This window comes from Gavialis gangeticus, unplaced genomic scaffold (genome assembly GCF_001723915.1).
Source record: "Gavialis gangeticus isolate Ggan-Ray unplaced genomic scaffold, GavGan_comp1, whole genome shotgun sequence".
In the NCBI taxonomy this organism is placed as follows: domain Eukaryota; kingdom Metazoa; phylum Chordata; order Crocodylia; family Gavialidae; genus Gavialis; species Gavialis gangeticus.
The window spans coordinates 113,717,031-113,730,214 of record NW_017729022.1 but is presented as its reverse complement, the minus strand read 5'-3'; the positions used below and the strand labels follow the sequence as shown (position 1 = coordinate 113,730,214).

Sequence of the window (13,184 nt, the reverse complement as noted above, 5' to 3'; positions counted from 1 at the left end):
CTTGTATTTGAGTAAACATGTAAATATCTAGCAAATTAGAGCACATTCTGATAGTCATATTTGTTTTTTTGCTTTGATCTTAAATGGAATAACGTAGTACTACCTTCCAGCATATCAGTAAGGTTTTTTATTTTTCTTTAACTAGAGAAATATATATATGTTGTGTTATAAAATATGTAGATGCCTAATTCCTTAGCTGCCTGACCCCAGAGTTAGGCACCAGGATCCCTATAAACTGCATGAGTAGTGTTAGGTGTCTCAAAATAGGATCTAAAAAGAACTAAATACTGAGTAAAGAGCTACTTAGAAGTAGTTGCTAGGAAACAATGAACACAGGGGTATGTCTGAAAACCCCATCTCTTGAAAATCTTGGGCACCTGCCTCAAAAGACTAGAAGGGACCACCCAGGCAATCAAGTTCATTACCCTGAAGCTGGAAACATCTGTCTAATAAACACTTTCCCAAAAGTGTCCACCAAAACATTCATTCTGGCCCCCTTAGAAATCACAGCCAGAAAGCACCCCAGACCCATCCGCACTACTACAGTGGAGAAAGCAAGAGAGACAAAGGTACCATCAGCACCTTAGACTGCTCCATTGACAGGGAATTTGTGAAGGGAAAAGTGCCCATGGAAGGAATCTCTGAGGTAAACCTGCTTAGGGACCAATACCCCATGGAAGAAGGTAAAAAGGAGGAAGATAAAGAAAGGAAGAAGGTAAAAAGAAATCTTAATGGTCCCTGCCAATCTGAGCAAAGAGGAGATTTCTGTCAAACCCCAAACCTGTCAGCAGGAAGGTGCATTTACCCACTTGGGACATGCAGCTCAGAACCTTCATCTGACAGAAAATACCTACAACCACTTTTGGAAGGAATGGCACAGAGCTCACTCTTATTTCAAAATCTTGACCACGAGCTGCCACCTCCTTCATTTTAAAAGAAAGATGTTGCAAATGCACTTCATAGACAACTCAGTTCTGTCAGTATTTCAGACTTGTTTGGAGAATGCTTGCCACATTGGGCGCCTCAGAGAACTTCGGCAAAGGGATGCCTAATTTGTGGATCCAAAGAGTGCTCAGGTATGAGAAAGTTTCTAAGCTCCTTCAACTGAGAGAGTTTTGGGCAAGGACTCTGAGCACTAGGGGGACTTTAAAGCCAAGCAAGGAGGCACCTGGTGACTTTAAGCATTTCCAGGAACAGGCAGCAGCTAAACAAGGATTTTCTGGATCACAAAGCACCTCAGTTCTACCCAAGTCTCATTTTATGCATATAAGTCCTATATTGGATCTAACCCTCTAGTCACTTTTGAAAATCCCACCCAAGCTGTACAAAGCCTCAATGGTAACATGGATTTCAAAGCACTGACAGCACCCATCAGCCTTGAAATAATTTTTGTCAGGAAGAAGGGATCTGGTTTTCCTCACTCCTGTAAGAGAGGCTTAGAGCCTTAAAATTCTCTCCACCATGTAGGGCAAACACAGATAAATTACAGAGAGTTTCTGTGAAGACAAAGAGACAGTCACTTCCTACAGGAAAGGTGGAGATTTTGAAATACAGGATTGTAAATAATGTTTTAGTGATTTATCTCATTCCAGACCAAAGTGCCTCAATACAGCTGGATCCTTGAGGCAAAATGCTGCATTGGCTTATGCATCATGTGTAAAACCATCTGGATTGCAAGGGAATGCAGGACTTGACATTTGTATACACCCTGTGGCCAGAAGCACCAGAGGGGAATGAGATCCCTACAACCTCCATTGGTAAAAAGGGAAAAGTGCTTACACTGAAAGCATCATTTGCCTAACAGTCCTAGTGACTCTTGGTAGGTCACAATAACTACAGATAAACTTGGACTGTAAGGCAGTGGGCTGCCAGAGATGCAAAGGACTCCTTTTGAGGCAGCATGACTCTGTCCAAGGATCCTAACTTATCTTGCCTCCTCTTTCCCCTCTCAGTGAGGGCTTTTCTGTGAGAGGCTACAGACCAAGGACTTCACAGTGGGAAACAATGCAGAGGAGCACAGCAGGGCTGAGTGTGCTTCAGTGTGGTCCAGGCCACCCGGTACCTTATTAATGCTAAAGCTCTAAACTAGGAGTTGGGGGGAGGATGGGGAGGGAGGGTTTCCTGCTGGGATCAGACAACTGGCTTCCTTGGAACAGGGGAGAGACCTGCATAAAGACCCTTGGACAGCTGCTATTCTCTGATTCAAACCACAACTGGTGTGGGTGAAGTGTTGTGCTCAAAGGACTGTTGCCTGTGGGACATTCTCACTGGCAGTCTGGAAGGGAGTTGGATGGAGTCCAGGCAAAGCTCCTGGAAGGGGGTGTGGGCATTTCACATTTATTTCCATATATGATCTACTGCTGTGCTTTCCCAAGTTTATGACTGCATTCCCCTTTTTCCTTTCCAAATAAAGATCTCCTTATTTTTATACAGTCTCAGTGTTCTTCTGAAGGCAAAAGGCCTGTCTGTTATAGGCACCTTAGGAGGGTGCATATAGTTTTCCAAAATTCCTGATCACAGAGCTCAGTCAGCATAACTTTTTGCCAGTTGGGACCCTAGACAAATAAAAACAAGTCTTTTCTACTGCCATTAGCTACATGGCAGCAGGGTCCAATTTAGGGCCTTGTCTGAGATTCTTTGGGCAACTGCTCTCTCAGAAAGAAGTCTGAGGTCATTCATTAGTTTGGGGAAAAAAGATAATTCTGTTTAGGAGACATCCATTGTGTAGTTCGTGTATGACAATTGGTACAAAGGGAAGTTTATGGACCCAAAAGATACCTTCTAGTAACAGATGAGCAGCTGAGACCTTGTGGGAAACCCTGGCCAGGGTGTTTACATGGATGCAAAGTGTTCAGGCCACGGTTAGAAAGAAGGATGAAGTCTATGCAGCTTTAGGTGAGACACCAATCACAGAGAAACCTTACATTAAGAAGGTAGCATTCTCCAACTACCTCAAGCAAGTTGATATCTGTAGAGACTAGCCCTCATCACCCTGTTTCAAAGGGTGACATGATAAAAATGAAGTCAGCCTGCTTAGCAAAACAGGTGAAGCCCATGGCTAGCATGCTGGGTCTATTCAGTCCTAATCAGTCAACTGCACGACGGTGGTGGGCACAGACGGTATCTGGACGACGGTAGTGGGGACAGATAACCAGGGCAGTAGCCCAGGGTATCACAGTTGTTGGGAAGCGCAAAAGCAGCTGGTGCCACAGCAGCAAATGATCACACGGATGAAATCACAAGGTAGAAGCTGGAGCTTTCCAAGGTGCCATGCAGCTGCTCCAGGTGCAGAATTGTGCTGTTATACCTCTGCCATGAGGTGTTGCTATAATACAGGATGTATGGGGCAAGACCTTATGGCAATCACTAGAGAAAGCTGCAAAGCCTCACTGCAAGTTAGCCCCAGATCAGAAGTTAAGGTTATTTCCTGGGGAGGTGGTTACATTGTCTTGTGAAGAAGAATCTGATATCTTGATAGAACAAGCTTCTAAAGCAGTGCACAAGTGGTGGGTACCAGGTGAAGAGGAACCAAGGAATCTTAGAGACCAGCCTTAGGTATGGTTGGCTCTTTGAGAACCCCAAGTTAATGTAAATGAAATCAGTTGTGCCTAAAAGTATGTTTGGGACCATGGAAGGCATCTCATACCTTTATTTCAAGCTCCATGATGGAGGGACGGAAAGCTTTCCATCTATGTACAAAGACTGAAGAAAATCAATTCAGGTGTGAAAGGAATATACAAAACTTGTCCAAGTTCAAAGGAAAATGCTACATTATCACCTGATCCTAACTAAACTTTGGTTAAGGGAGCAGCAATTGAACCCCCTGAGTTATACACAGCTGAGGAAAGAAATGAGGGAAGAGGAAGAAAGGCAAATCGCCTGTAAAGCGAAGTCACATGTGCACAGTGTCCATTATGACAGTTTTTGCAGTGGAACCCTAGTACTCAGTCTGACCTCCCAGGGGTCACTACTGCTTGAATGCCTACAGTCTCACCTGCCACACCTTCATGGAATAAGCTATTGTAGGCCCTCAGTCTGGATTGGAGGACAGTCCTGCTGGGTGTTTCCCCTTCTCCCATCATAGGGTCCCAGTCCCTCCTTCTATCCTCTTTTCCCTGGCTATGAGCCCACTCTCCAAAAAGGGTCATTTCTTGGGACCTCTGACTAGCTTCACAAATTGTCCTTTTCTCTGGGGCCCTAGCCCACTCACCAAATAGTCTACCCTGACTACCAGGGGTACCAACACAAGACAACTTTTTTTTTGTCAATCTGCAAGCTGTTTACTAATGACTAAATTTCTTTATTGACATATGTTTTTACTGACGTGTTTTACATATGGTAAATATAACTCCTTCTGCCCTGCTGGTTCAAATTTAGGGTTAAACACCAACCAAGAGAGTGCTTTCTTTAGGGTAACCCACCTTCACTAAGACACCAGGTGGCACTGCTCCGCTCTGTTTATCCTTCAATCAAGCTGTGGTTGCTTAGTGTTTCTACACATGGCTCAATTTTTAATGGACTTTATAGACAGACTTTTTAGGTTTATTTTTTATAGTCTGTCTGTAAATTGACATACAGTTAGCAGCCGTCTTCATCACTGGTAGGCCTTCTGGTCCTGCAAGGCTTCTACACATGGCCTCCCTGCTTCTCTTACAGCTGCCCCATGCCTTTCAGCTTTTAGTAGTTCGAGCTCTTCCTCAAGAGCTTAGCAGTCTAAGCTCTTTCCTCTAGAGTGAAGAAGTCTGCTCCAAACTCTCAACTCTCAAACCAATCTACAGTCTCAGACAAGGTAGTACACAATCCCAGGACTGTTGCCCATAGCAGTCCCTCTCAGGACTCTTCTCACACACCACGGCCCTTTTCATCCCCTGCTCAGGCTGTTTGCTGCCAGGTTCTTTGCTCCCTTTCATGCTCCTCTCTGTCTCAGGCTCCTGTGACTAGGTTTCCCCAAAGCCAATTGACTAGTTCTTATGGCTCAAGTGTTTATATAGCCAAGAGAAGGGATGGGGCCTAGTCTGTGCCTAGGGTACAGGCATTCTCTCTCTCCCCTTCTACATAATGGGGCCAAAGGCCTCCCATTATACTATCTGGACCTCTAGACATTGAAAGTGAACAAAGAAAAGGATTTAACACAGTGGATCCAAACCCTAACCAGTTATATTGCTCAGAGCATGATCCTCTTCATAGATACATAGATGCTAGGGTCAGAAAGGACCTCAACAGGTCATCGAGTCTGAACCCCCTGCCTAGGCAGAAAGAGTGCTGGGGTCAGATGACCCCATCCAGATGCCTATCCAGCCTTCTCTTAAAACCACCCAAGGTAGGGGAGAGCACCACCTCCCTTGCAAGCCCATTCAAAATTTTGGCAGCCCTTATTTGGAAGACTGGCAGACATGAGGAATCACAGGCTGTGGTAGTAAGGAAGATGTGCAAAATCTTTGCCCTGTAAGAGTTATAGAGAGAAAGATGGCTTTTCTGCTGTGTGTGTGGCCAAAGTGGACATATTGCTGAAAACTGCCAGAATAAATTACACTTGAGATGGAAACAATTTTCCATTTAATATAAAATGTAATAAAAAGAACTTGAAATTGTGAGGGAGGAAATATATAAACTAGATAGTTCAACTGCTAGAATTCTGAAGCTGTGATTTAGATCCCCATTTAAAAAATCATTTTTACTCATTGACTGTTCCCCAAACAGTGGAAGAAGCAACATACTGGGAAGGTACCTTCTGATAAAACAGATATTTCCTCTAAAATAGACAGGGGGTAAAACAGAATTTAAATTTTGCAAGTGATTGGGACATCCCACTAAAGAAATAAAGAATGTTTGTGTTCTCTTTCTGTAAAGAAGTATATTGGCAAAACCAAATATAAAAACTACATGAACCTCCACTACCTTATATAAGAAGTAGAGGTGCACCAATACATCAGTCCGATATCAGATCGGTACCAATATGAAGAAAATTGTCGATATCAGATATCAGCCCTATTGGGGTGATAATTTGCTCAATAAATGCCCATGCTGTACACAGCCATGGTGCAGCATGCAGCAGAGCTGGCAGCATGGAGAGCTGCCTCCAACTGGTAAACTGATCTGCCCCCCAGTGCTCCTTCCCTCCCTTCCAATGCCCGTGGTAAGGTGGGGGCAGGGGCAGGCACTGCCCAGCCAGAGCTAGGGTCCGGGGGACATGGGATGGCTTCCACTGCTGCATGCACCCCTGGGAGGGCGGGGGGAAGGTGCACACACCGCAGCTCTGCTCCCAGCCCCATACCGCTGCCCAGCACAGCCACAGCATTTCCTGGTGCTTGGGTGGAGGAGGGGCATTCACCAGGAAGCAGAGGAGCTGCAGTGAAATTTGGGGTGGCTGCAGCCTCCTCCCAGCACCACCAGAGCCTTCTCTGAGTCCAGGCCCTGGTGAGAAAAGCCATGCAGCGCTGGCTCCGGCTCCACCCCACAGATGCCACCTGCCCCATGCCATGAAGATCTGGGGGCACATGACCCCACCTCCGCTATCCTGGGGTGCTAGCATCACCCAATGAGCTGTGCCTCCATCCCACAGCCCCTCAGTGCCCCGGCTGAGCAGTGCCTGCCCCTGCCACCTCCCACACCACAGGGGGCATTGATCTGCCTCCTCACTCCCCTTTCCTCCCCTTCCCCTTCCACCACATTGGACTTACCACCTGATGGCAGTTGTATCAGATATCTGATCGGTATCGGCCGATATGCCTCCTTAAATATCAGCTATCAGTATTGGCCCTGAAAACCTCTACCAGTGCACCCCTGATAAGGAGTTTCTTCTGAGTTACCTCACAGACAAAAAATTGTGAAGTTAGTAAATGGAAAAAAAGCATTGCCTAAAATCATCCTATCTCCCTCCAACAGAAATTAATACTTTGTGCTCTGTTGATAAGAAGATCAATTTTAACAAGTAAAACCTAGGCTAGCAAGCATGTTACCAGTACAACTTTCCTTGTCTACACTACATTTTCAATATTTGTTAATTAACTTGGCTACAGATACACTTATTTCCAAATGTAGACATAGCCAATGCTTTCATGTGAGAACAGTGTCCCCCCTTTTTTCAGCTCTGCCACCTTCATGGCAAATTAAAAACTAAATTTCCCCTTTCAAAAAATACTAAACTTTCTCCATATTTTTTTTTTTATAAGAAAGACAAAATATGAGTTCAGGTACCTAAATTTAGGTAGCCATAGATAAACACTTTGCCTTAATCCCTAAGACAGTAAATTTTTGTATCCTAAAGCTAGGATCTGATTCAGTTTACATTTAATATCTGTTGGTAACACTCAGAGAGTGGGTGTTACTTGCATTTTAATGAATCAGTTTCAGATATATCTGTATTTTATATTCCCTAAAAACCTTTACACTGAAATAGAGCTTTTGCGGATTAGAAATGTGTAACATCTACGCTGTTCTCATTCACTGAATACTTTCCCTTCACTGATTTACAATAAGCTGACTTTCCCATGTACCCCCAAGGGGGAGCACAAAGCCAAGGCAGTGTGCTTTCAATGATTAAAATATAGGAGGGAGTGGATGTCTCCGCTTTTTCGTTTATTTTTATGAAGAAAATGAAAATGTACTACATAAGCCAAGTTCAGTGACAACTAGCTCTCCCCAAGGACCTCTGACCTCAGCAGGGACTTTAAGATTCCTGGCCTGTGTCAAGAATCTGCACAGAAAAAATGCAATTCCTAGCAGTTGGTTACAGCTGCAAGTGTACATCACTTGGAAACTGGGGCCAGGAGACTGGGGGTGTTTAATGTTTGTTCGACAGGGCATTAATTCTGTACGTGAAAAGTTAACAGTCTCCCAACATAGGCATCTTGAATTAGCACTTGCCTGTGTGACTGTTTACCAGATATGAAATGAGGATGGTGGGAAGGTTCCCATTGTTGCAAATGGTGTTTCAGTCTGCATCTGCATTTAATTAATGTTTTAATCAACTCATCCTGAGTTAGTTAATATATAATGTGCTCCAAAAGTGAAAAATCCTTTAGAGGGACAGTATATGAAAAGGGCATGTCTGGAGTGATCCAACTCCTGTCATACACCCCTGGTAATCAACTGTTATTAGTTTAGGTAGATCATAGTATAAATCCTTGACTGTTCTATTTAGTAGCCATTAATAGACCTGTCCTTCATGTATTTGTCTATACCTTTTTGAACCTGGTTATACTATCTCCCTCTACAACTCCCTGTGACAATGAGTTCTACAAGTTAACTATATGTTCTGTAAAAAAGAACTTCCTCTCACTTGTATTAAACCTGTCTCCTGTTAATTTCAGTGAGTTTCCCTTGTTCCTGTATTCTGGTGCTTGGTAAATAACATTTCCCTATTCACTTTATCGACAGCCTTTTATAGACATCTATTATATCCCCCTTCAGCCTTCTCCTTGCCAAACTGAGAAGTCCTAGTCTTTTTAGTCTACCCTGGAACGGCAGATGTTCCATACTTTGTTGCACTTCTCTGTACCATTTCTAATTCCATCACTTTATTTTTGAGAATTGAAGACCAACACTTCATACAGTGTTCAAGTTGTGGGCGCACAATGGATTTATTTGTGTTATGTTTTGTTTTTTGATTTTCTTCTTGATGCCCAACATTTTATTGATTTTTTTGGTTGCTGCTGCACATTGACCCATTGTTTTTAAAGAACTACCTACAATGACTCCTAGAACTTTCTCCTGGGTCATGACAGCTAGTGCAGAGCTCAGCACTGCGTATGAAGAGTTGAGGTTATTTTTCCCCATATGCATTACTTTGCACTTACCAACATGGAATTTCATCTGCCACTTTTATGCCCACCATTCAGTTTTGTGAATTCTTTCTGCAGCTTCTCACTACCAGTTTAGGATTTGACTATCTGCAGTAATTTAGTATCATCTTCAAATTCTGAGGTTTCATTGTGTACTCCCTTTTTTAGGTAATTCACCAAAATGTTGAATAAAGCCAGGCCCAGTCCAGATCCCTGAAGGACCCTACTACTAACCATCCTCCATCCTATAAAGTCACCTGTTGTTTCTTATCTTTTAACCAGGGTCTAATCCATAAAAGAATCTTCCCTCCAGTCCTATGGCAAGTCCATTTTCAGAACATTCTTGTCAAACGCTTTTAGAAAATCCAACTACATTATATCAACTGGAAACCCTTGTCCAGATGCTTGTTAACACTCTCAAAGAACTTAAGCAGATTGGTGAGAAAGGATTTTTCTTTACAGAACAAACTGATTCTTTCCTACTACATTATATATATATATATATACACACATATATATATATATACACACATATACACACACACATATATATATATATATATATATATATATCAATGTGACTGCTGCTGTTATTTTTTATTATAAATTCTACCAATTTGCCAGGAGTAGAAGTAAGACTCACTGTTCTATAGTTCCCATGATCATCTATGTAGTCCTTGGCTGGAGCGTAAGAATCTTCACTTAAAAACTGAATTCAGATCCCTGCAGAGTGAAGACATACTAATGTACACACTTCTGTCAGGGCAAAAAAAAAGCTGGGGGAAAAAAGGTGGAGGGCTAAGTGTGTGTGTATGCTCTAATTGATTCTGATACCTAGAACATGAAATGCATTTTTCCAGTGATAACAGACAGTCAACCCTTCCTTAAAGTGAACTATGGATGATAAAAGCAAGGAATAATGTTATCCACAAGAAAAAAGAATCCAGTGCAGAATTTCTATGAAAACAGCAATGCAGTGAAAGGCTATTGTGGGTACAGGAAACAGAGCTAAATTAAGATGTAGGTTAAGCAAATGCACTTCCATTCGTAATCCCAGATGAGCTGTCAACTTTCTACAATCTCTCTATATTTGACAGGGCTTTAAAATGTGCATGGCCGCAAACCATTTGCTCTAACCAGCTTTCACTGAGGTGATGTTAGCAGTTTTATCCTACAGATAACTTCTAACAGGCCAAAATGTTATTAACAAGGAGCTGGCCTAAAATGTGTAACAAGCAAGGAGGAGGAAACATATACTCCCTCCCAAAAACAGGCACACCCCATAGTTGAAGTTGGATTAATGATTCATAATATACAATTTTGTGACAACTCTAGCCTTTTTTCTATCCACAAGCCATCTATCCACAAGTTGTTTTTACCACTGTATTTCTTACTATAAAAACATTCCACATGAAGATATTTCAAACCTTTGGTTTTATGAACTTTTCCCTTTGACAGTTCCATAGTTGTGGTAAGTGACTGGTCATCTGTATGTTTTAGAGATGGCCACAAGAATTGTAACCCAACTAGGGTTAAATTTGAAATTTCATTGAGATTTTGAAATTTAAAACATTTTGATCAAGTCTAGTCTGATAACACTTTTTTTACTCCCTGATTGGGTGACTGATACTTCCATAGTGAGGGAGAGTGACTGATACTTTCATAGTGAGGGAGAGGGAAACCAAAGCAATTTTACAATCTTCAGGCAAACAACTTTGGCTGAAACTGCTGCATGTGAACATCTTCACTTAATTATTCACCAAACTTTCAGTGCAGGCTGCAAACAAAATGTCACTGTTATGAATAAGAACATAGTTTTTATTTAAGTGAATTTATGAACTTTTGAAATATTATATTTATCCAGAAAGAGGCAAAATACAAAAGGTGACATAATATTTTGTTGGTGTGCATGACTTGTTATATGCTATTACTTAATGGAATAGAAATGGTTAGTGAACATTAAGAAGAAACATAACCAATGCTCTAAAATCAAAGGCTAGAATCTTTCACGCAGGTCAGCCAATAGAGCTACACTAATTTACAGCAGCTAAAAATCAAGCCCAATATTATTTTAATCAAATCTATTACCTGATGAGGTCAATAGGCTGAAACTTGTAAAATACTCCATATCTTGCCCATTCTTGATACAGCAACTAAATAAAGAAAAACATGCAGAAAGTTAACTTCAGACAACTGTTTGCATCTGGGCTGCAAACATTTTGTTAGGATTAAAAATATACTTCCAAGCTTCATACTGAAAATCATCCTGCATTTAAAGTTAAGCTGATAAGAACATTTTTAGGCCCATGATATCAGATTCCAGCTAGCTATAAAATACTGGACTGTGGCACAAACCCATTTTGCATCTTCCCCTTCTACCCTAAAACAGAATTTAAAAAAAAGGAAAACCCTAAATTTATTAGGAAATAAGTATAAGAGTGCTCCAAAAATTCTCAAAGCCTTTTGAGGGCTTTTTGGAAATTGTGAAAATATTTCAGAGAGAGATCTCCTTGCATATTATGGGTCAAATTCTTTTATGATGTACTCCAATTGCTGTCAATGTAATTAACCCAAAGGTAAACATAACCCAGAATTTCAAGGTCAGAAGTGAAATGCATGGTGCTATAAAGTCCAAGTTAGTTTCCTGTGTAGGTATAAAGCTGTGGTGGTAAAAGCCTTTGTCAAAGAGGCATGTATACTAGAAGGAGAGCAATCTCATGTTCATCCCGCTCTGCTGGTTCACTTAACAGGTTCCATGTAGCAACCTCTTCACATTCTGCAACACAGATCTTCCGCAGAGAAGATGTCCCAGCTGTGTTGAGTCCAACCACAGCTACTGGAATCCATGAGTGCGACAAACAATTCAGGCCCCACAAGGAGGAAAAAGCAGACCGCTACGGAGACAGCAGTCAAGGAGAGAAAAGTAGCATATGTCAGAGAGAACGTGACGTCTCTCAATGGTGCTGCTTCTTGAGCAGAATTCAGGGTATTGTCCTTTGTTTGTTTGTTTGTGGCTGAGAACCAGATGATGCAACTTACTTTGGACTTTCAAAAAACTTTTGACAAAGTCCCTCATAAGAGACTGTTAAGGAAATGAAGAAATTATGGTGTGAAAGGCAAAGAATTGTCATGCATCAGAAACCATGGATCAGCTCTGGGACAGAAGACATGGCATGGATGAAAGGTTAGTTAGGAGAAGGTTCCACATTGAGAACAATCTCTTTTAGTACTTGTATTAATGAACTGAAAATCATGATGAACAATGAAGGGCCAAAATCTGCAGATGCATCTTTAGGTATGTTAGTTAAGTCTAGAGGAGGCTGTGAGGCACCTAAGAAAGCCAGGAGGATGGTCAGTCACTGTTGACAAATGCAAAGTCTATTTTTCAGTGCTGTTTATGTATTTTTCTTTAGCCACTACATTAAATGTATCAATAGCATTGGAAGCAGGGGCCAGACCCCAGGGTCCCCTCCCTCCCAGGCGAGTCCACCCTTACTGGTTTATGAGCCAGGCTCACTCTTCTTTTGTCTCTTTCTGGACCCATCTATTCCTTTCTGTACAGTGGCTCAGCTTCCATATCACTGATACAAGATACCTGTAGCCCTACCTAGCTTACGCCCAGGTTAGGTCACTTCCTGGAGAAGTGGGAAATACTGTTTTTTCAATCCCCCTCAGACTATGTGGGGCAAATGTCACCCAACAACAGCTGATCCTCCTCTGATGATAGGGAACTGTAATGTGCATCTTCAGGGGGCAGGAGCTCATACCTCCCCCTTTGCCTAGTGTTGGCTGTCTGAGGATGATCCCCTTAAGAATGGTTTGATGGTCAGACCCACCCAGGGAATGTAAAAAGGGGTGGTGAATATTAGGGCTGTACAAAACAGCACCGTTCCATTATGACTTCCATTTTGATGGGACAGTGTTTCATTTTGAGTTTCATTTCATTTTAAAATGACTGTTCCGTTTCATTTCATTAAAAGTGTTTTGCTGTTTTGATGCCGTTTTGATGTTTCGCCCATAGGCTATAATGGGGAAGCACAAAACTGGATATAACATTGTCATTTCTTGCCTGATTCAAATGAACAAACCACTTTTCACAGACAGGCCTATGAACTTTACTTCATCAGCCTCCTAGGTACAAAAACTCAAGGACTCAATATGGTGGAATTCTGACACACTACAACCTGCCGGACATCCGACTCCCCAAGTACCTCCTCACTTTTACCTGCGCTGCTACAACCCCCTTCCCTCCCCCACCCCATCCTGAAATCACGACATTTTCAAACACAGATGAACCATTTTACATTAGTTTGATATGTTTTTTCTCTTTTTCTTTCAAAGGAGATTGAAAGCAATAGTCAAATTCTCAGCAGCCTACCTGAAGCCCTTTGGAGTTATATC

General features: G+C 42.0%; 1 protein-coding gene across 1 annotated transcript in view; it reads right to left on the bottom strand.

Moving 5' to 3' along the window:
* Positions 1 to 13,184, bottom strand: part of ANO2 (anoctamin 2) — a 403,174-nt gene that overhangs the window by 283,743 nt on the left and 106,247 nt on the right. The window contains exon 13 of the mRNA XM_019515999.1: positions 10,872 to 10,936. Coding sequence (XP_019371544.1) covers positions 10,872 to 10,936 — 65 coding nt within the window. The remainder of the gene's footprint in view (positions 1 to 10,871; positions 10,937 to 13,184) is intronic.